Genomic DNA, 25,211 nt, shown 5'->3' with positions numbered 1-25,211 from the left:
TCGACTTTAAATAAGAAGCTCGACTGTGTAACTTTGGTCAATGCTGACAAACTAGACTATTTGGATCTTTTCTAGCTTTGGATTAGGGAAGGTTTTACTTTTGTTATCATCGATAGCAGTTGCTTATGCTCACTAATAATCAATGATATAGCCACTACCTAGAACTGCCAGAACCCCTCTCCACGCCAAACAATCTTGCATCAATCCACATCCCGCTAGGACAGTCCACCAGTACCTCCAAACAAGGCGTACCAATACCTCCATGCAATAGCGATAAGAAAGGTCAAAAGCCAACCTTCAATCATATTTAGGCCTAAAATAAGGTCTAAATCAAGCTCAAATGAGCCATTCGACTATTTTTAAGTAATTTTAAATTTTCATTTGAAATAATATGCGTTTTTTAATGAAAAAGCTTTGATCAATCGATGGCTTTATGAAGTTACTGTGTTTCAGCAATGGAATTGCATTTATGGTCAAATATCTATGATCCATTGAAGGATTTATTGAAACTCAATAGTTTCTTGCTTAAAAATGAAGAAATAAAGAAATGATTTCTGCACCTATGCAAAATTATTAATGAAGTAACGTTGATATAAGAGCCGCCTCTATCTGCTCAGTTGTTACATATCATTATTTTATGTTCAAAAAACGATAATGAAAATTTCCTTTGAAACTTTTTTATAACACTTCAATTCGAATAAATTATTATCTTTCAAAAAAATCACCATAAGGCACGAAAAATCATTGCAAAATTCCATTGTATTTTTAGCCTATTAATTTTTGCGAACAAAAATTTGGAAACTCTCAATCCCATTAATTGTTCCTGCGGCATATCTAACCAGCTGGTTCATAAAAATACCGCATTATTTTCAATAAGGCAAAATTTAGTTTAGAGAGCGTACTTATTACTTTTGGAAACAACGTAATACGCTAACTCGTGGCTCTACTTCAAAATTTGACTTGTCATTTTTATAAGAGCTTATTGATAACTTTAAAATAACAAACACTTCGTCAATTGAAAAAGAGGTTTGATTTTTCCATTCAGTGTTTCTGGCATACTTCATTGGACTGGTTCTATTGAACAAAAAAACATATTTGTTGAAAATGTTAGTTCGTTCTTTTGATCAATTGGTCTCAATCAAAAATTCCAACCAAAACTGTCTATATTTTCACTTCTAGTAAGACACTGGACCATATAAACAAAAAGAGTAAAAAAAAGTGTCAAAGGAAAATGCGTGATTGATTTTGTCTAGTAAGACAGAATAATTACGGATAATAAATACTCCTAATAAGACAAAAAGACTAATAGGAACCCAAAATTTCTATTAAAACAATTGTTTTAGTTTGTTATCCATTAAACAGCGAGTAACAATTGCTGACAGTCAAAAATCAAAATGGCGATCTTTTTCAACACTAATCAAATTGAAAGTAACTTCAAAAAATGTTTTGAAACAGTCCCAGAAAAAAATACTTTGAAACAGTCACACCCGTAAAATGCTTCCAAAAGTAGAACACAAAAAGTACTTAGCAAAGTCTACATATTGCATTAGGAATGATGCTTAAATTAATAATTATTGATAATAATAATAAGATGTCGTCTTCCTAATTTTCTGCTAGGCTCAACAGTGAGGAGACTCTGTAGCCCAGAAGATCGATCAATTAAAATAAACCAAAGGTTTTGAATTGGTGAAGCAAGCGTTACTTTGTTACTCTGCGATTTCCCCTCTTCCACTCTTGTAAGTTGTTGCAAATTAGATTGCCTTGAAGTAAGTTAATTCACAATGGGGCTCGTGGTATCAATTCTAGTTATATGGATAACAAAGGTAAGAGAATTAGTTGCACATCAATAGAAGAGTCAAATTTAGGACAATTTATAATAGTAATTAAAATAACAATACCAATAACCGTGATTCACTTCTCAAATGAGCTAAATCAAAAACGCTCACAGTATCCCGACTGGTCTTGCGGTAACAAACTTCCAGAGTTCAGTCTCAATGTCAATCTCCTCCTTGCTTTTCACACTATCTTTTAAAGCTTAGTCCCACTAAACCAACTGCTTTTTATCACTTGTGCGAATCCAAACTTCTGAAGTTCTCCCAAAATCTCCAAAGTCTGCCTCGGCCAAAATTTCTCTGTGTCACTTCAATTTATACTCAACCAATATGCTCTTATCTTAAGCAAACAAACCTTAATCTCTTAAGTAAACATTGCAAGTTACACTTTAAATCTGTCACATTCTGTAGGAGGGGTTTGCAAACAAACCAATAGCAAATTTTGCTCTGTCGTTCAACTGCTACCAACCATTGTTCAACTTTCTCCTTATCTTAAGTAAACGACCTTTGTACTCTTATGTAATCAAATCCACTCCGCTTTATCTCAAATATGCGCTTGACATGTCAATCAGTGTTTGCTTAGTAAACATTGAACGTTAATCTGTAAATATCTTATTTCTCTATTTCCGCTATCTATTTAAATAGCTGCAATCAATCACTGTCAAAAATCATGTGTTGAATGAATAAATATTCTCAACCCCAAAGCTAAGACCAATTGTAACTTCCAATTTTCTCAACATTTTATGCAGTTCAAAATCTCGAAACTAATCGAAACTGCCGCAAAGTTTAATTTTCCTAAAAACCTCAATTTGACCTCTAGGGGTCAATCATCCAACATGAAGGGTCAAGTTGATAAAAAATAAGTATTGTCACGGAAAACTTCTCTCATATTTGCACCTACCTACAAATTTTCACTACCTAACTCCCAATAGAAAACGAGCAATAACCGCGCACACTTTTCATCGACCTCCCGGATGACCCCAAATTTCAGAACTCAATATCTCGCAAAGTAGTGGTCAAAACGTCTTTGGGTAAAAAATTCCATTACATATAGGGTGCCACCAACTTGCCTGCCAAGTTTCATGACCAACGGATCAGCCGTTGCGAGTCGCTTGAAATTCGAAAATTTGTTATGGAGTCGTGGATTCCGAAAGCCGAAATATCCGAGTTCGCCAAAATTGGCCGGGGTTGGTATTTTTGTCACTAACTGTCCTGGGTTATCATATTATTACCATTTCAAAGTCATTCAGCCGCTCAAAAAGGCCCATTTCCGGTTTTCGGCACTCGGGTTATCCGCAGCAACGACTTCCGGTCAAAATCTGGGGTTAAGGATATAACCAATCAAAAGCCCTTGAAAATATACACTAACCCTCCAAAAATCATAGGGCTACTACCAGTACTCCACGAGCAATTCAAATTTTACATTCCGAAGCACGGGTGTGCGCTAGTTCCGTGCACGTTGGTGTGGCGTCAAATCTGACCTCAACATCGGATTCCTTGTACCCAAATTAGTCTATCCCCCAAATTTCAGGTCAATCCAACTTCAACTTTTAGAAAAAACACTATTTCAATTTAGGTGCTAACTACATTGTTAGCTAGAGGGTGGGTAGTCTGATTGGCCTGAAAACTATACTCGCAATAGAGGACCATTAGGGGTTCCTCCCATCATTGACTGGTTATCAACCAATAACTCCTTCTCATCCCGGGAGGGGTCGAACAAATTATGTACCCAGGGTATTTCGAAAAACTGATAAATTGCCTTTTCTTATTACAAAATTCCAATAAGTTTCTCACACAACTTTTTAAGCCATTCCCATGATTACTCAATACATTACTGCACCAGTACATGCTAGTACGACTAGTTTATATGTTAATTCATCCAGAAACTATCAAATTTATACTGCAAAGTATCAAAAACTGTCGAATAACACCACTTCCGGTGCTAATAACTCGGATCAAAAAGGTGCAATTGACTCATTCCTATTATATACGGACAATCATTAGGAGAACATCCTCACAAATCTTCAGAGTCCAACGATAAATATAACTTAAATAGTTGAGGGGTACGAGGTTTGGGGTTTCCAATTATTTTGCAAATTCAAAATCGCACTTTTATAAACTTCAAATTGAAATTCCACTTCTGTTCAAATTATCTAGTTCATTTCAAATCTTCGCTCTCTAGTTTACTTCAAAATTTAAATCACTCAGTTCGACTTTGGCCTTTTAAATCACTCAGTTCGGCTTTGATAATTATTCAAAATATATTGACAGCTCATAATTCTTTTGTTCATTAGTTTGTTTGTTTAAGATATATCGTTCAACTCGCCTCTCTGGCGCCTTCAAAACAATAACCCTTTAAGAACGAAAGCTAAACTCAAATACTTAGATTTAATAACTTGACTTAACACATCTAACTTAATCTCCCTCTCCCATGTCATTTTAACGAAAATTAAGGACTACTACATAAGATAATGACATTGAAGTCCTAGCAAGCACAAATAAAATATAAACGACGATTGGTTTCTTTTTTTTTGCTTCCCAATTATATTTTTTTGAAAAATTGTAGATACCGAAATTGGAGGAGATAGAAAATCTTTTTCAGATTAAAGTGATCCATGAAAACAAATTTTATGTACATTTTTAATCATCACAATTCTGTTTAGTGTAGTACAAATTTATGATATGAAATCAGAAAATTGGATTTTTAAATATTTTTGTTGCAAAATGAAATCCTTTTCATTAGTATGTCAAAAGTTTTGTTTTAAATTTGGTCTTGTCTCTTGCTGTGAATTTTAATTTTGAAAAGCAATTGATATAATTTATTTAAATCTTTGTATACAGCATTCGTGTAATTTCTTCAAAAATGAAAATGACTGAAGGAGAAAACTATTGTGAAAGTGTTTTTTTGTTTTCGAACATTTATGAAGATATAGGCAATTAAATTTAGATTTTCAAGAGATATACGGAACATTTTTGTATTTCTCTGCACAAATGACATGAAGTTCCCGTACTAACTAAAACTGTGTCTAGAATGAAAGACATTTCGGGTATTGAAAAACAGCCTAGCCTTTACTGTTTTTGCCAGTTTAAACGGATTTCTTAAAGCTGTTTCATGGAAGTTCCATACGGAATTTCTCTGTAATCACTTTCATATTTTCTTTAAATTTGTCATCTGGGGTATCTGGAAATTGTTTTTATCGCAATATGAACAGAATTATTGCAGGAATAACAAATTTTCTTGCTCCAGCAACTCTATTCCTTAATCTCACTCTCTTTCTTACGAAATATGCAGTTCGCCTTTTTATTCTTGGCAACAAAATGGATCTCCAGGACATTTAACTGATGTACCGCAGCAGCAAAACTGTGGCTTTAAACTTTTTCAATTTGTAAAGATAATTGTTCAAATCTAAATTTAAAAATGTGCTCTGTTTCATTCCACAAAATGTTTCCCACTTGGGTCTTTCCTAAGCCAACCAAAAGGGGTCTATCCCGGGAGAATGGGGGGGGGTTAGAAGAGCAGTTTTGTTTTCTGAGTTGGTATGTCGAGGATGACGTCATCGTCTGGCCTGCAGACTGTAGTGGCTCTGAACAGTTGTGGAAATATGACTGATCGGACATTGGAGGTGGGTTTGTTCATTCTCTCTTTAATCTCCTTTTTCATTTGTTTCGTCTCTCTTTCCAGCAAACGGCATTCCAGTCTTAATTTCTCTATGTTATACCTGAAAAATTGCTATATCATTACTCTTGTAACTTCTGAAGACAATAGTTGAAAAACTGTTCTACCAAGCAAAGAAATTTTTCAACCAAGAAGTTCAACGCTCCCCTCATCTCTCTTTTGTGATTTTGATCTCTAACTGTTACCAAAGGAGAAGATTAAAAAGGAAAACTCTGTCCGCCTAAAAACAAAAATTGGATGCCTGATTTGAAATTGATCCGATCTAGACCAACTTCTTCACTCAAAGCCAGCAAAGACTGACAAAATACAGTTTTTTTGTTGCTTTTATGCTCTAGCAAGCAGTGTGCTCTGTCAAAAATGAACAGGAAAATTTCCTGCTTGCTAAACTGATGGGGCATCACAAAAAAATTTACTGAAACTTGCCCTTTTAGTTTTGAATTTTCAACCAACTTTCTTATGGAAATTGGAATATTGACAAAATTCAGACGAGCGAAAGTTTTAGGTGTCACTGAGTTACACAGATCTAATCCCTCATTGACTTTGCCGGGAAAAATTTGGGAGCACAAATCCCATTAAAAAAACAAATTAAACTTCGCAGGTTAACAGTATCATTCACACAATGTCAAAGATGACGTAGTCAAAAACTTTACTTAAAACTAAAGTGATCAAGTTTCAATGTAAAAATCTTAGCGTAAAAATTGTTTTGTACACTTCTTTGAGTACTCATATAAAGGACGGCAAAGTCATTAGAGTACCATTAGAGCTGTGTCCTGTTTCGTTAGAGTACTAAAAAATCTTGTGTATATGTGGTCTAATATCAATCGCTTCTCCAATCCATCGGAACTTTCACAATCTTGTGCGGTTTACACTCGTATTACCAAAGGTGCACTTAGATTTTTTCACGGCTATGTAGACAATCGGCTATCTGACGCTAATCTGTAATCGGACAAAAGATTTTGACAAAAAAAGAACAACAAAAACAAAGAGTATTGAATGCATAAAATAACGCAATTTGTTGTTTTGATCGAAACCATTCAAAGCTAATGTCTTCAAAAAATCAGAGACAAAGGAGTGAACCTAAATTTAAACTAAATTGTGAAAATGATCAAAATTACAAAATATGAGTAAACATACATGTTTTTATGCACTATTTGCTTGGACATAGTGAAATATGATGACTACATTGAGCCAAGTGGCGCAAGTAAATTGAACGTTTTAATTGTTATTCAGGTATTCTCCTGATATCTTACGCTCTCATTTGAAACTGTTTTATGCAACTAAGGGACGACCATTGGCAAAGGTGCGTGATTTTGCTTCCATAAGCAAGCTCGTAGTTTTTCTAAAAACGAGGTAATGAGGCCTATCAATTTTCAGGGGATTAACTTGAAATGAAAAACAAAGAAAATCAATAATAATAACAATAACAATTGGATTCCGGAGATGCAGAGAAAAAATATCCTAATTAGGACAATCTTCATCGAGACCAAATTGAAGTCACTCTGGGAGAGCACTATTAGGCCGTGAAAGCCTGTTTTTAAGTGTCTGTTTTTAAGCCTGTTTTTCTTCAAGGTGAAGAAAAAGGATTGTGATAATTGCTGGTAAAATAGGAAAGAAACCGTGAAAGAAACAAAGAGTTGATTAAATAGTATTCAACTTAGATCGTAACTCACAATGGTCTATGATGAAACTATCAAGGAATTTAGTGCAAAAAGCTTTAACCTGAAGGTTTGATTTAGTAAAAAAGTTATTACCAAAGTTTGGAAAATATACTAGCAAGCAGTTTATCATCTGCCTGATATTAAGTCGTATAGAAAAATTGTCTTATTTTTTTGAGTAGGCAATTTTCCTACATCTCGTTCAACCATTCGTAATTTTTCGTAATTTTGAAAAACTTATTTTCGGAAATCTAATTCTCTAGACATGAAACTGCGTTTTTGCTCCTTGCCGTTTTTGTTGCTTTTTAAAATTCCATAGAAGTTTAGCTCTGATACATTGTAAATGGGCAGCTTTTTCCTGGTTGTTGACATGGATTCATACTTCCTTTTAAAGTTCAACTTCACGAAATTCTTTTTATCATCATACATACTTTGCACATCTCTCTTTTAGAATTCCATGCTGAGCAACTGGCTGCACATATGCTTTATAAAAAGTTAAAAGCTACTTAGTGTTAATGCATTTTCTCAACCAGTAGAATAGCAAACAACAGTTTGTTAGTTTTTTACCACGGACACAGCAATTTGTTGGAAACTAGGGTGTTTGTCAAGTAGGATAACAGGATACCTGTTTACGGCAACACTGTGTATTTTCATTTTCTCAGTCCTATGATTTTCATGGTGATTGGTGTCTTTCTGGTTGCAGAACGTAAACGTTTTGGATTTATCAGCATTCATTGTGAGGCGATTCTTTAAGGAAATTGCAGATCTTTCTAGAGCTCTTTGGTGCGCATCACTTTTGGTTTTCACGTCTTCTTTGATATATATTACAGAATCTTCTGAATACATGAAATCAACATGAAATAAATTTAACAATTAACAAAGGTCCCAAGATCGAACCCTGGGGAACTCCAAATGTGATATTCTTTGTTCTTGATTTTTTTACCCCAATTTGAGTAAACTGCACTGTATTACTGAGATAGGACTTTGGTAAATCTGTGAAAAAAGCGATTAATCCGCAATTGAAGCGTTTTTTATTAAAAAAAATTGATTGGCAACGGTGTCAAAAGCTTGTAAAAGATAATGGAATGTGCATGAAGTTCACACGGTATTATTTTTCCAGATTGATCTCAGGATTTCAAAAAGTCTACCAGTGCATCAATTTTACTTCGCTGGTCTCTGAAACCGAAATAATTTGGGTTTAAGACAGCTTCTTTTTCACTTAAGAGAAAATTCGGCTGTATATTATTTCCTCGATGACTTTCTCAATAGCTGATAATACACATATTGGCCGGTAAATTGTTGGTCCAGATGTGTCGCCATCTTTGAAGACTGGAAATATTTTCCCTATTTTCAAGAATTTGAGGTAGTACACTATTTCCATGCAATTTGACTAACAATTTTGCACAGTAAAGAACATTAGGAGGAGCCGACGCTTTTAGAAACTAGATGTTAGGATTAAAAGCATCAGCGCTGTATTTCATTTTAATTGGCTAATAATTTTGTTCATTTCAGGTGTTTTTGTTTTAGAGAGAAAAATGCTTTATACAAGTATTCTATTTTAGCTTGTTGATACGAAAGTGTCAAAATTAGCAGGCAGTCTTTCGCCTATTTCCTAAAAAATATATTGAAATTTGCCAAGTTTGCATCAGAAGGACACGGTTGTATTGATTTTGGCTTACCTGACATCGACCTCAAAAAAATTTGCATTACCACTGCTGGCATTCTTATGTATTTCTTGTTAATAAAATTGTCTCAATTTTGTTCATGCTAATTGTTTGACTAAAACTGTTAAAAATAACGGTTTCTGCTTCTATCAGATTTTTCAATGAGGCACAATTTTCCTTAATGATTTTCTGGGCAGATGCGTTTTTAACTCCGATGCCAATTCAAATTTTTGGTAGTTTAGACCTCAAAAATATTTGCATTAACACTGCAGGCATTCTTTTGCATTTGTTTTTGATAAAAATGTCTCGATTTTGTTCATACTAATTGCTTGACTAACTATAATTTTTCGTTATAACGGTTTTTGCTTCTATCAGATTTTTCAATGATAAGTTGTCCGCTAAAACTTTATAACATAGAAACCAACGTGTGTTCTTAATTTTACAATGATTCTGGGGTTTTGCAGTTCTGACCATAAGCGAAATCTGCTGGATGCTTTGCTAATAACCCCAGCATTCGTTTCCACTGTCGTCAAATCAATGGATATTGAGCACTCAGATAATTTTTTAAACCAATTTTTATGGAAAGGGATTTATTTAAATAAAGATTAGTAATCGTTTGTTTTGTTTTTTTCCTCCCGAGTTGTAATATCAGGTCTCGCAAGTGTTATTCCATTTTCTTGCAAAGTTGGATGTTAGTTGTTTGATTTTTTTCGTTAATAAATTTGACGTTGAGGTCACCACAGGGTATATTTCATCTCTGGTTTCATAACAATTTTGTCCAAAAATTTCCCAAATATGAAACATTCTCATTAGATCAAATTGGGTGATGTAAATGCAGTTTGTAACAGCTTCGGAAATTTTATGTTTGAGAAGTATAATGATAGCTTGTACAGAGTTTTTCTCAGTTCTCCAAGGAAACTCGCCTTCTCATTACACTTTACATAAATGGCAACATTGCTACCTCTTTCCTTCCTCTCAGCGCTTATGATGGTATTATAGCTCGGTAGGTTAAACAGTTCTTTTCTATCAGTGTTCTTTGAAAGTGTTCCGGTTATACATAAAACTAAAGGTTGTTTTTCGGTGCTCATAAATTCCTCATAGTTATGGATAGAGATCTAGTAATTTGTAGATCAACAGTTTTGTGTTCATTTTTTTTCAGTTTATCATTTTCTATCACCTATGAAAGAAAATTTTAAAAGCGCGACCGCAAACAAACATGGCCAATTTTCTTCATTTTTTTCATACCATTGTTTTTATTCCTCACACATTCATAAAACACAATAAGAAGCAGAAATATAAAAAATTTTTCCATAAAAATGTTAAAAATAAAAAAAAACTTTCGAAAAACGGTTTAGGGAAAAAAATTCAAGCATAGTACAGAGTTACAGCTCACTCTGCAGAAGTCACAGAACTTTTATTTTTAGTGTCCATGAGGAAAACCATAGAACGTCAATAGCGAAATGCGAATATTACTGTTCACCAATGACTACTTGCGGAAATCACAAGCAGGTCAGTAATTGTATTTGAGTAATTTTTTCCCCTCCGCTTTTATCAAATCAAAAATAATTGATCACTTAAAAACTGTTTGAAGATATCAAAACTATCATTAGAATAGAAAATATACAGTTTTTATACGATTTGTTCTCATTGTCATGTGATTAAGCATTTATTAGTTGGCACTTTGTTAGTTGGCCGTTGATTTATGTCGTTCTTTTTGATAGCTTTTACATTGTTCAGATCATCAATCTCATTGATTTTTCTGTACGTTGGCGGTTATTTGCCGCTGTCCACCAGCACAGACACAGCACAGTTGTGAGTGCTTACAATCATATTTTGGTTAACGCTTCGGCTTTGATTTGGAGCTACTTCAGGCAGCGTTTAATTCAAATTTAGGTTTCTGCGTTGATATGGTTTTTTACTATTTGTACCCTCTTTTTTTTATTTTTCCAACTTGTCGTCAAAAACATGATTTTGATGGTGACTGTGGGAAGTTGGAACTCGGTTTCAGTATTTAATAAAATATAAAATGCTTTAATGCCATCTCTCGGTAACTTCTTGCCCAAAAAGTTTTCAAAAAAATTCAACGTTTCATATGTAACATTCCTGCTGGTACGGGCATTAAACAGTGCATTTGCTACAAGCATGCCATCTTTTCGGGTTTATTTTTCATCTGCTCCTAGTCTATCGTTTATGTTTTTCTGGTGTGCGAAGTTTTTGCCACTCAATATCTTGCTCTTCATTTTTTCCCTAAAAGCTTTAACCTCCTGGTAAAGTGTTTCAATTGTTTTTGGTGGTTTGTTGTTACCCACAACCTCTAATATTACACTGGATGCTGGGTACTCATTGCCCTCTAGTGTAGTTGTCAAATAAAAAAACATAAAACAATCTTGAGATAAAAAGAATCTTTAACGCGCAGTATTTTGTTTAGAAGATTTTTACGCTCAAAAACAGCAACTGTTTCAAATGCTGTTCAAGTGAAGGAAAATCGAACATGGGCAGTTTGCCGTCTAAAACGGCACTTTGAGTGATTGCTTTTGCCAATTCTGTTGCTTTTGCATTAAAGGTTACTTCTATAGATCTGTTTTAGTTTTCTAAAACCAACCGTGGTGTACAAACCTCATTGTTCCATTCTCTTCCGCCATTTGCTTCCATGAATAATGAACATCTTCCATAAATTCCTGAGCTGTCTCAGCTACCATTTTCATTTCACTCTCCTTCCGCCCTATCTTCATCTTTTCACGCTCTATCACCATCAATTGTTCAATGTCCTTCACGTGTTTTTCATGCTTTTCTGCTGAATGGATCAACTCTTGTTCAAGGTCAGCAATTTCGGCATTGTTTTTAAAAAATGCATCTTCTTTGTACGTCAGCAAGATTTCATATTGTTTTTTGGCATCAGCAAGTTGTTTGTCAACAATTTCCACATCTTTCTGCTCTTTTTCCAATTGTTTTTGTACGTATATTTTTGTTTCCGCAACTTCACGATCTAGCTCACGTTTTTGAAGTTCGAATAGTTTTTGCCCACTTTCAGCAGCGCCTCGAAACTTCCCGTATTTCACAATTAAATTATAAACATCTTTATGGACATTTTCCTCGTCTCTCATTATTTGTTCCTGCTCCTTCATATTTGATTCCAGAAGTTGATCACGTCTTTCCCTGATTTCGTTCAGGTGTTTTTGGGCAATTTTGATCTGAGTTCTGAGCAGGCTTAATTCACCCTGTACTTTCTGAGCCTGGATTTCGTCTGCCCGCATTTTGGTTCTGGGCAGCCAGGGGTGTTGGCAGGCACTGCTGCATGCTGTCTCGGGTCTTCCATATTTTGCACCAAATCTAAACAGATGAAATTTAATATGATTTCCTCTGAAATGACACTTGATACAACCCGCTACCCAATGAACACTTATATTATGTACTATTAAATTCCAAGGCAATAAATGAAACAAGTTTAAAATAGCTATTCATTTTTCTGATTTTTCAAACCACTAAGTTTGTACGAATAAGCTTTAATATTTATAGATGAAGCTCAATCTGATTAATTTGAAGTTGGTCCAATTGAGGTTTAGTGCGGCCAATTCTACCAGCTGGTAGTACAACCTTGGCCGAGATACAAGACCATTTTCAAAGCCAAGTTATGTTACAAATGCGCAGTGAAATTTTGTCACTGAAATTTCAAATATGCCGAATGCACTGAACTAAAACTTTTTTACGCTATTTCAGCAAATTTTCACCTCATTTCAGGTGATAATAATATGAAGATTATGTGAAGCATTTGATCATATGAAGCATTTCAGCGCACTTATATAATTTCATTCCAGAAAAGTTATAAGAACACTCCTGGGCCCCGGAAATAAAGGAGACTCTTACTTGTCTAGCAATACATTGGGTTTTTCCCGTATAAATCTCCGAATAACAGTCTTTTCTCCGGGCTTCCTCCGTGTCGTAATGCTACTCTGCTCGGGCTGTTGAGTCCGAGACCAAACATCGTAATTAGTGTTGTCCACATACGGCTGTGGCACTGGCGGCAATGTTGAACCCTGCTGGCGATCCTGATTGGTTATCTCAGAGCCTTCTGTCTTGTGATTGGCTCGTTTCTGGGATTGGCTGTCTTTTGGACTGCTTTGACTTCCGTTATTTTCGGACAATATGTCGATGTTGGTCGTTTCTGGGGCAAATGAAATTTGCTTTTCTAGTTTTGGCTTGCTGCTCATTATAGCCCAGAGTTTTTATTATAATAATTATAATTATAAAAAGTTTTTATTATAATTTGTTAAATTTATTGTGTTAATTTTGCAATGAGGCTCGGAGTTGTTGCAGAACAAGGTAATGTGAACAACAACAGCTTGAGATATGAATATCAAAGTATTGTTTAAAAGCATTTTTGAAAATTTTTGATACCATTGAGAATTGTTACAGTATAAAAACGCGCAAGCTTGCGTGTATTTGCTGGAAAATGTGCGTGCGTTTTTAATCTAGCGTGCTTACATACCATTAGAATGTACACTACTAAAATGTGTGACGCAAGTGTTTTCTTATGCAGCCGACCAGGTGTTTATTCAAAAGATTTCCCTAAATCAAAGGGAGTTTTTCACTCAACCGCGTGATTGATTTATGAACACATTCTTAGTGGTTAGTCTTCACAATAAAAACAAATACAAACAAAATATGCTTATTAAGAGAAACAGATGGCATTAAGTGTTCGTTTGCTTTTCCTTCTCCTTCAATTATAGTCGTCACAATCAAAGTTATTAGAGATAATCTATGTGCTTCCCAGTTGAGAAAAATCTGAGAAGGTATAAATTTTTGTCAACATTAGTACAAAAATGCTAACTTGATGCAATTCCGCATAAAAATACTTGCAATCCGGTACCTAAATTTCAGAGTAATTCAGCACTGAATCCGAATGATTCTCAGAAATATAGCAGTACTGATTCAGAATCTGTTCATGTCACATTTAGCTCTGAAATCCTCTGATTCACACTTTGATTCAGACTCTGAATCAGACTTTGATTTTTTTCTGATTAACACTGAATCAGACTCTGTAATATTTTGATTCACACTCTGACTCGGACTCTGAATAAGACACTAAATTATTCTGAATTAAATCCTGAATCAGTCTCTGACTTTTGTCTAAATAATGTTAACTTCATAACTATGTTCGTGAGCGAAGCTAGATTTTATTATTGCTTTCCCTCTCAGGTCCTTAAAAGTAATGAATGAATGCATACAATACCCGAAGAAGTTGAAGAAATTATATAATAGGTTGTCGGAAATTTTCTCAAGTAAAGTCAAAAACTGTATGTGTGGTTTATACCCTCCTCCTTTTTCATTCCGGGCTGGGGACCGGCAGTGGCGGAGCTACTGAAATAGACTATAGGAAAAATGGCATAGCATGCTAAAAAAACTCTGCTTGTACAGTTTTCCAAAACAAAAACAAGATAAAAATAAAAATATATCAAGACAAAATTAGGCAAAAATACAATGACCCCTTTTTTCAATTAAACGAATAATTTTCAATTCAACGTATTTGAACCAAATCTGATCTATATGATTATTCATCATACTGGAAAGTCTATCATCAGAGTTCTAGCAAATAAACATTTCTATTGCAAAGTTATGCCAACTGTTAATCGCTAACGAAACCACTTTGGTCTGAAAGCAAATGTCGCTCATGGTTAAGATTTGGATTGAGCATGCAAGTTTCTGGTAATTTTTGCATTAATATCTGAACAGTGGGTCCAAAAACAAGAACCAATCTAACAAGATTCTTGCAAGATTATTTTTCCTAGAGCAAAAAACGGCTCGAGCAATGGCAAAAACATTCAAAAAACCAAAATTTCCTGTTCTACCAATCTCTTCCTAGAAGAGCAAATATGTTTGAAAGAGCGCACCTAGCCTACGCCCTGTGTTATGCTATATCCTATCCTGTCCTAGAAGCAGAACAATGTGTAACCGTCAAAAGTTGAATGTAAAAAAAAACATAGAAATACACTCCATAAAAATATGAAATAAAACGAAACTTAAAAATACAATCCGAAGCATAGAAGGATAAACAATAACTTTTATTTTATCAGCAGGCCAATTGAATATTACGAGCCAAAGAGCCAAAAAAAGTCCTACAAAATTAAAAGGCGAAATTAAGAACTATTGGCATTTATATAGTAAATTTTTTTGTTATCAAAACGTTGAATGCCAAAGTTTTCAATTAACAGAGCAAAATTCAGAACAAAAAACTTAAAATCTAGGAGAAATCTTGATTGCATATACCAGGCAAGCTGAGACAAAGTAAAATAAAAAAATCAAATAAAAAATGAAATCAGCAATAATTACTAAAGATTCGCTGAAGACTCTTGTTTCTGTCGTCAACATTAACACGGTGATGATAAGCACAAAGAGGTTCGCTTGGTCATCTTATTCGTCTGAAATTTAAAAAAAAAATGAACAAAAGCAAGAATCTTTAACAATTTCTTCCTTTTCTACATTTGAGTTTGAAACATTTGAAACCTATTTAACCGTAACGAATCCCTCAAAAAACTTGCGGGTGATCAAAAAGTTGATCGAACACATTTTGGACAGACAGTGGCAAAAATGACAAAGCAAACGAATAATTGTTTAAAAACTTGGCATGCAAAAAGATAAATGTGTTGAACTTATCGAACGAAACCTCAATTTTATGCTGCCAAAAGAGTTCTAACACATATGCGTACGTCAAAAATTTATTGGCCTCAAAGATTGCAAAAAATGACAACATCTATTGAAAAATTCTCAAAAAATAGCAAAATTTAATTCGGATTTTTGTTTTTAAATTGGATTTACCAATACATATTACCCAAAAAACAGACTTTAACAAACATATAGCCTGCTCAAGGCTCCCCTGGACGCCCACACCCTTTCAGCGACAAAAAGTAAAAAAAAACTTGTCGGGATTCAATTATGGGGCTGAAATTTAAAAACAGAGCACAATATGCAGCTCAAAAATTGAACAAAATTGTCATCTTTTTTACGTTGAGTTTAGTCTTTCCCCGCAACTTCGAGACTATATAAAGACTTCTAAATTCTGCTTATGGACTCTAACGGAATTAGTGCTCACTGGGAACTTTTGTTCATCCCGTTTCAAAATTTTAAAAAAAAACGAAAACTGTGTGATCACATAGAAAAAATCGCGCAATAAATAAAAAATCGCGCTACTTTTTCTATTTTCTTCCCTATATTTTGTAATGTTTTGGACATATCTCTGTTCTTTTCTCGAAACATTTCCCCCTTCCTCGGTGTCGTATCCTCGTCAAGAATTTTTGAACACAACAAAAACCTGAATAATACAGAACTGCAGAGTTTTTTCCGTGCTCAACAACACAAGGAGGACAACGCAAAACAGGTCAAGCGTAGAGCATAACCTAAATATATCACATAACACTTACGCGAAGGGAGAGAAAAACAGAGAACAGAAAAGAAACGGAACATTTAAAATTTCGCCAGCAGAAAAACATAAAAAAATAAGCGCACCAGAAAAAAAATCGGACACTTTCAAGAATTTTATGGTAATGTGCAAAATGGTAATTTGCAAAATTAATTTTTAAACATCATGAAAACAAAATTATTTCACAAAGTTTCTAGGTGTATAAATCTCAGTCACCAACATCTATGCCAGGAATTGTTTTGTGCCGTAGTGCCCATCATAAGGCCACTGCCGAGCAACAATTGAAACTTGAATTGCTTTTGTGAGATATAATTATGAGTTTAATTATTATTAAATTTGACACATAAGTATTATGCTTAAAATGCACATAAGAGTTTGCGACATTTTGTTAAAATTACTGTTTATCTAATTTCGTTGAATTATTTTTCAAAAAGTGACTGTTGTCAGCCAATATCCGGTGGGGCGGGGCGGGGTGGAAACGACTAGTACTCTGTCACATATGAAACGAGGACTATGTGTCATATAGAGCGGAGCAATTTTGATCAATTTTAAGCCAATCAGTTTTTGCAATGCTCTAATAGAACGCGAAAAATGCAAAGAGCAAACGATGAACAGGATGCACGTTCCAATCATAGCGATTGATGTGCACGCCAAAAAAAAGAAAATACAATGTTGAGTGGGTTAAAAACTAGTCAAGTACCAATTTTCTAATTATTTAGGCATTTATATGGTTTTCTTAGATTCTGTCACACCAAGTATTATAACAGTTTGTTGAGTTGGGGATGTATTTTCATGGAGAGCTTCTCTTCATGAGTTAAAATTTAAATCAATGTAAAGGAAGAGAGAAGAAAACAAAAAACATAACACTATATAAGTGATCACCGAAAAATATGAATGGATGACAGGTACTGTACAACTTTTACAAATCACTTTTTATACAGTTGAATGCAGATTTTGATTTGCCTCCATCAAAAACGGATCATCATTTAGTTTGGTTTTCTAAAAAAGACCGAAATTTATTAATATTAGTTAATAAAGAAATCACGCTTAAACCTCCCGTACCTATCACAAAGTGTAAATCAGCTCTGAATCAGCAGCAAAATCATTATGTTTTTTTTTCATGACCCTTACTATGTTCATGTCACATTTAAGAATTCGCAGTCTGCGTTTTGGAGTGATTCATTCGAGCATGATTTCTTTGTTATGAACTCCTTCTGAAGTGTTAGGACAAGCGGCTGGTATTATCCGGAGCATAATTAATTAGCATCTGAATTTCATCTTAGCATCAAAAAAGCCGGCTGATTTTATCCGGTGCATAACTAATTGGCGTCTGAATTTTAGCTCAGCCTGATCGATAATAAGCATAATTATTTTGTTCACGCTCTTCTCGCTCTTCTATCTCGCTCAGCTACCTCACTTAAGTGGGGCAATTAAATTGCACCCACATTTCTTTCGCCTACCTTATTTTGCAAAACAATGTGCAAATGCATGAATTCAATTGATTCAATGAAATAGAGGATTAAATAGATGAAATAGTTCATGATATATTTGCAGGTTCATGATAAGTTTGCAGGTTCTCAAGTTCATTTCCCAGTACTTTTCCCATTTATCCAGTCATTTCCCATTTCTCCAGTACATTTGGGAGTTCGGCGGAGGTCGGTCCGTGTTCACCTTTCAGTCGCCCGGTGGTGCGCACGATCCACAATGTTCACGGAAGTCGTCGACCTCCCAACATCAAGGTCGGGACGTCCCATCTTTTTCAGAACAGCACCCCAGTTTGAATAAACGTTCCTACAGTGCGACAGATCTGAAAGAAAGCACAAAGGCGAAACCAAACCCAAATCAAGTTCAAAAAACAAATTATATTGTTTCGACTTTATTGATAATAACTTGCAGTGATTGGAAAGCTGAGAGTTGCTGTGGATCTATTTTTATAACCATTTGTGCGAATATTTACGAGAAGTCGTGAGAAAAAACTAGTCTGAATTTCAGGTGGATAATTATCTTCATCAACTCTCAACGACTTTGATTCCTCGTCTTTCATGTTAAGAAAACGCACTCACAAATAGTGTTAATTTTTGAAGATGCCTTATCGATAAATTGGAAGAACGCAGAACAATTTTCACTTTGAAATAGGGCAAAAAAATGCTCCGAAAAAATTAGCGATGAAAAATTATAGACATTAAATGAATGACCTCCGAAGTTTTGTTATTGTTGATTTTTTATTACGTTTCTTTGGTTGAAATAACTCAGTTTACATAAGTTTTTAGTAGATTGGTCAAATCCGTTTCGGATCCCCAACTAACAAACTTTAGTATTAACTTTAGGTTTAAATCATTTTTCTTTAAGAATTGAGCAGAACTATCTGCTAATTTTAAAACAATTTCATCCCCAGATATCTTAATTTTCTGCTTGCTTTTCGAACCAGCCTACCCCTCAAATCTCATGTAATGATTATCATGCTGCTCCACGACAAGATCAAACTCATAGCCTCATCTAAGTACCGCAAGTTTAAGTTATTACACTGGACTTCCATGCGGCTTATCTTTCCATCAATTCGGAAGTCGTACTACTGGAAGTAATAGCTAAAGACGTCTTACAACAAGCTGCAGGTCACACACACTTTCTTGCGGGATCGGAAGCTAGTTTGATTATGTATTAGCATGTTTGTTAACCTCTTGTAACTAAAAGTTTTAATTATAAACCCAGAAAACACAAGATGCAACAGAAATGAGCTGCTTGAATCCCAGGTTGTGGTCGAGCTCGAAATTGCCTCTGATCAGACCGTCCCAGACAAGTGGGACCTCTGATCAGACCGTCCCAGACCGAAGTGATCTCTGATCAGACGAGTGTGCGCTCGAATATCGTTGTGCGCTCGAATACGCCTCTGATCAGACTGAAGTGCGCTCGAAATAGCCTCTGATCAGACTGAAGTGCGCTCGAAATCACCTCTGATCAGACAAAAGTGCGCTCAAAATCACCTCTGATCAGACAAAAGTGCGCTCGAAGTTGCCTCTGTTTAGACTAAAGTGCGTTCAAAATAGTCCGATCAGAGAATGATTTTGAACATGAACAAATCTCTCAATATCGTTATAATATATTCATTTCATGAAAATTGATGTTTTAATTTTATATTCAATTAACAGAAAAAATCCTAAAAGTATTGCTAATGAAATAAAAACCAAAAAATGCTCAGAAAATTATTGAGTATGCCATTTATTTATGTTATTAACTGAATAAATGAATTTAGACAGCTTTGCATAAGAACGTCTTGATCTACTTTGACTCAAAATTTCTTCTTGAGGGGACCGGCAGTTGTTATCAGCTGGACCCCTTGGTTCTGATCAAACCCATCAGATTTTCAGATGGAGTTCTGATCAGAATGGTGTTTTATTGTTGACTCTTACCAGAGACAACAAATGTCGGTAAAAAAAAACAAAAAAAAATTGAAAAAAAATTCGCTCGACTTGGTTTCTTGTCAGACTAGTGTGCGCTCGAATCGGCCTCTGATCAGACTAGTGTGCGCTTCAAACTGCCTCGAAGCCTTTTCCAGACCATGTAATTCGAGCGCACCGAGAACATGTGTGCGCTCGAAGATGGTCTGATCAGAGCTCAATTCGGTCTGGCAGCCTCGACCTGGGAATCCAATGATTTTGCTAACACGTGCTCTACTAAGCAACGAGATATCTTCAACGAGAGTCATTTTAACAAAAATAATTCCCAAAAGTCTTCAGTTTGTCTCTAAGGCTGGGAATATTACCGAGAAGTTTGAAATTAGCAAAACTTGTGTCACTTCGAAAAACGAATAGACCTTTATCGCCTGGCGCATTCAATTTGAACTTAATTGCAAACAAAACAGTTGGCAAAAAAATCCCTTTGTTATCTTTACGAATGAGTAAGCGATCCTCAATCATGTAATACGTATCGTAGTCAACAGCAACGTATAATAGCATTGGCATGGTGATAGCAGCAAGTGTTTTAGACGGCAAAGTTTTTTTCGATGCTCTTTTTTGCCCATTTTATGTCTGACATTATTGATTTCAATTTCAGTTCTCAATCGGTCAACAGACGTCTGGAAAGCCTAAAACATAAAGCCGAAACTCCCTTCATCTTTGCATATCGTCTTATAATTACATAAAGTTAGTACAAATCAACTTTTCCTGACATTTCTACATATATTAGATGCAATTCTATACGCAGATTAAATACTTGCTTGCAGCTGATTGCATAATGTTCTTGCCCGCATTTTTTTCCTTAGTAACATCTTTGCCCCAAAAGAAGATATTGACAGAATGTGTACCATTTTTACAAGTGAACGGACGATTGATCCGATAGACCTAGGCAACTGTCGGAACCGTAACGGAGTTCAGTGATTCAAGCAGTAGGGCAAAAACCCCTGGGGGTTCTCTTCAACTATACAAACCAAGTCATCAGTCATCAGTGCTCAGCAGGCGACTGCCGCTTAGAAGTTCGATTCAGTGCCGGGACTTACTAATTGATCCATTGTGACCAAATAGCGTTAGCGTAAGACCGTGCTTGGTGTTCAGTTTAGGTTATCAAACTCAACTACGCCAATGAAAGAAGGGATACTAATTGTTTGTTTACCGAGTAGAAAATGACAAGAAGTTTAAGCGCTCAGTTCGGACGAGTCGAAGCTTACGGGAGCTAACGGTCGTCAATAAAGCGATTAATCTGCCTGAAAAAAACTTGTTAAAGAGGCCATGTGTTCCCAGGGTGGTGTCTAGTACGTGGTTGAAACTCCCAGAAGCCAGTTTGGTGGAGCGCATTGGGCGAGTTCAATCTCCACTGAATGCTTTTGTGGACAAGTTCAGCATCAATATTGTTTGTCTTCCATTTTTCGATATTCTCTTGGAGTTCTCTTTTTGCACCAATGACAGAACACCATTTTTTAACCAGATCATGGCAAGAGTACCTCACGGGAGACAAACTGCTCTTTTCCCATAACATACGAATTAGCGTCCACGGATGGGATGATTTCCGCATGGACAGGACGAGTAGTGAACAAGTGAAGAGCAATCCGCGCCTCCTCTTGGTAGTCCGGTTATTGGTAATGTTAAATGGGCCAAAGTAGGGCGACGCTGTTGTTGGTAAAAAGACGAGATCGGAATGCAGGTATTTCCACTGGGAGGTCAGCCATGTTGGAATTAATAGTGGCAGCGCGGATAATTCTGCACGTAACACAGTTATATTAATTGAACGCAGTGAGAATCATAATTTGACGATAGCATAATACTCTTGTATTTTAGCTCGCAGATAGTCAACGCCTTGGTGTTGGTTTTCTTACACGGATATGCCGGAAAAACAGCTTTAAAAAACGTGGCGTGCGTCTGGGAAGATAGCATGTTTTACATCAAAATCAATTTTGCCCAGGCGTTTCATGCGACGGGCCAAAGGTATTAGACCAATAAGTCCGACAAAAGGAGAAAAAGTTTAACGGATTTGTTCTCGAGGTGATCTCTTCTCTTGGAAGTTAATATTGTCCTTCAACTAGATACTGAAAATGACGTTTATTCAAGCTCAGCGGGGTCTATTACACTACCATCGGATTGACGGTAGTTTTATTGAAGGTTAAAATCCGAAGTGCGTATGCCACTATCCGTAACAATTTTGATAAGAAACTAACTCGTTGAAGGCAAATAGTTGCGAGGGCCGTTCGTTAGCAGACTTACTTACGGATGCGGCTAATAATGTATTAGTTTCGTTATTTTCGTGAGATACTATATCCAGTTTGATGTTATTATATATATTTATTAGATACTTCAGTGCTTGGTTGGAATGGATATTGCTTCGTTCTTAATAACTCCGGGCACATTACTCAATTACTTCTTTGCAAAATTTCAAGTACTTCAATACCACGAGTACAAGCGACCGCCGGGTTATCGCTTGATGCAAGGTGGTTCTATTCCTCAACACTAATGTGTTCTGAAATCTGGCAAACGTGTGTTCCAAAAAATATTGGTTTCTTGATTGTAGACATTTTAAGACAGCCGTGCTGTTGACTTTCACTGAGAACTCGACAGATAGACTAGTGGCTTAGTGAACGTACTGGAGGTACCCCGACCCACAACTAGATTGCCATTTTTGTGATCCTATCCCATACAAAGGTTCTTCCTTGGTGGACACAATAATCATGATTTTGATAGATCAAGATAACTCGGTGAATGTCAATTTGATCAACCAGATCTGGTAGAATTTTTACCTTCTTAGCAAGTTAGAACCAAACTAAAACGAGAAGGTGCGCCAATTCCTTCAGTCTATTGACAGCCCTTCCAATGGACTCCACCGAAGCTAACTAATCGTCCATGTAAAAGTTTTCTAGGACGGGGTTGGTTGCTTCCCGGTTCCGAATAACTTTGTCAATGATCGTGCCTTGTAATAATTTTTTAGCGCAAATGGACGCGTCGTTGGACTTGAATGCATAGAGCGTGTATTGATACACTAAACAATTTTTCGCGGGGTTTTTTCGCAACAGAAAACGTAGTGATAATTAGTCACAGTCTGGGAAACCAACCTGTTAGAAAATACCCGCTTTATCTATCGACAGAGCGAACTAATATTGGCGGATATTAAGAAGCACTTTGATTGTAATTCGGATATCGGGGCCAGTGAGTCAGTGAGTTTTGCAGCATTATTAAACAACCTACGTACTCTCCCCGGTTTGCTCGAGTTGACTACGGCATGATGTGGTAGGTACGATTTTTTATCCGGCCGCTGTTTGACCATGTGGGCGTCAGAAAACGTTTTTGCGTAACATTTGCAGTGTCTTCGCTGACGTGTCTCTCGGGAGCCACTTTTGGAGCAACTTAAGTTGTACCAGCAACGAGAGGTAATGTTTAGGAGCTGGATGTTGTCTTCAGCCAACAACATAACAACATCGTAACTTTGGCCGTTATGAAAATTGTTTTTTCATGTTTTTCATGCGCACGAGCAGCCTTCTTGTACGCGCTGTACGATTTCATTAGGTAACGTGAGTTAACCTGACGAGCAAGTTCATAATTCATTATTGGCTTTCCAAAACGTTGAGCCAAATTGGGCCTCCCGACCAATGGGCATGTCAACTGCCAACAGTGAGCTCTTTTCATCGCTTTTAGAGTACTCTAAAAGACAGATGGCATATTAGACGTCCTCTCCAAGTACTATTCTAATGTCTCCATAGCTGTATCTTACTCTATCTAGGGCGGCCAGACGTGGGAAAGATTCTTGCATGGACTAAACGTCAATGATGTCGGAGCCTATGTTTCCCTCAAATAGTTAATGATTCCCTCACATAGTAACGCACAGAGAAATATCAGTCATTCGATCTTTTTGAGGTGTGTTAGTCAATTGAACCACTTTTGTGTCAATAAGTTCTTCCTTTTTATAGCCTCCTTAACGGTCAATTTTAATTGGATACTTTACAAACCCAGTCTACCTGCAACAATATTGGACACCCATGAGTTACTGCAAGCCTTATCGGAAACAACCAACGCCGTTATATTATTATCAGAAGAAATAGTAAGTTGCAATTCTGTCACATAAGGAAGCCTTCAACATCCATGACAGAAGTCAAGCTGGTTGTCTTGCTTGGTTGATGTTGACCAGTACATATTTTACTAACAACTGCATTTGACTATGAATTAATGATATTGTTTATTGACGCTTTCGCTTTCCCTCCATGGAGTAGAAAATTATATGGTCTGTTGCAGCCATCTTTAGTCCAACTTACATTTGGGTAACGGGTCATTCCTCTCGCTGGTTATGGCATCAGTCAAGGCCTTAAAAAATTTTGCGTTTTCCCCTGCTGGTTCGGCTAGGCATGCAGTGCTGTACCCAAACACAACAATGTCTGAGCTTTATTTGCGTATGTTGGAATATGAACGCTTGACAAAAAATCGATTGCTAAATGGAATGTCAGATGGCAGGATTAGCAGTGCTTGAAGGTGCTGCCGTTGATTGTTGTTTAAAGCGGCTGAAATGTTTGTCACATGATTGGTCTTTGGAGGGTTTTTCTGAGAAGAACACCCCAAGTTTGAATCAAGGATATCTTTAAGGGGAACTTTCGATGTTCTGAGACACTGTACTTGGCGGTTCTGATGTGAATAAACAGTGTTTTGCTTTGGGTTTTCTGGGAACCATTGGATAAGTTGTTGCGCTAGCTGGGAGAGGTGGCGGAGTCACGGAAATCTAAGGATTAGCTAATTTGTGGGGCCTGATTAAGGGCGGCGGGCTAGCGAGTGGGTTCCTAGGTTGAGGCATTTTACGCATGGATTGGGTACCACGGAGTTCTATTTGTAAAGTTAAATTGAGGTGGAATTTGTTGTTGTGCAAAATGAGGGTCGGGGACATGCATTTCACCAGGTGTATTCGAATTTTTCGGTCTCAATTGTACAGTGGATTGATCTGTGATTTGTTTTTTTTTGTAGATATGATATTAAAAATTGAGGTACAAAAATGGTCGGGTTCGGTGGCACTATAACAAGTGACGGTGGTGTGGGAGGTTGTTTTGGTGGCAGATGTGATGGAGTTGCGAAATTTTGCACAAAAGGTTGAACTTGATCCCGGGATTCTCAACGCCCAAAACAGTTTGACTATTTTTCTGTTCCACCCTTTGCTTATTGTCAGATTGCTGTTTAGAGTTGAGCATGGAGGTGTTCTTGATATTTTGACGCCTGCTGAGCAATAGTAATTGCTACTTCGCGCAGTGAAAACAGAGATCTCATTTTATGATTAATTAGGTTACCGGCAACATTTCTTAAGTTCTCTGGAGGATTATTAGGGAAAGTATCTTGAACGGGAGTGTCTGTGGTTACTGCAAAGCGACGCGACAAGTTTGATTCACCTGTGGCAGTCAATGACTCAAATGTAGGTGAGCGATTATCAGTCAATTTTAGCTGCGGCAAGAATTTCGTGCTATTATTCCTCCAGTTCCTAATTTTTCATCTGCTTCAGTTTTTTTCAACTTTTTTGATG

At 36.2% G+C, this 25,211-nt stretch overlaps 1 protein-coding gene across 1 annotated transcript; it reads right to left on the bottom strand.

The window, feature by feature from the left end:
- Positions 1–5,225: 5,225 nt before the first annotated feature.
- On the bottom strand, positions 5,226–13,285 carry LOC142337168 (uncharacterized). Its single transcript, XM_075386275.1, has 3 exons — positions 12,692–13,285; positions 11,444–12,157; positions 5,226–5,551 (listed from the first exon to the last, which is right to left on the bottom strand). The coding sequence occupies exons 1-3, from the start codon at positions 13,033–13,035 to the stop codon at positions 5,341–5,343; spliced, it is 1,269 nt and encodes a 422-aa protein (XP_075242390.1). The 5' UTR covers positions 13,036–13,285; the 3' UTR covers positions 5,226–5,340.
- Between the last annotated feature and the right edge of the window lie 11,926 nt (positions 13,286–25,211).

The sequence above is a fragment of the Convolutriloba macropyga genome, chromosome 3 (genome assembly GCF_964194025.1).
Source record: "Convolutriloba macropyga chromosome 3, txConMacr16.3, whole genome shotgun sequence".
Taxonomy (NCBI): Eukaryota; Metazoa; Xenacoelomorpha; order Acoela; family Convolutidae; genus Convolutriloba; species Convolutriloba macropyga.
The sequence above is the reverse complement of the archived record's forward strand: the minus strand, read 5'-3'. Positions and strand labels throughout refer to the sequence as shown.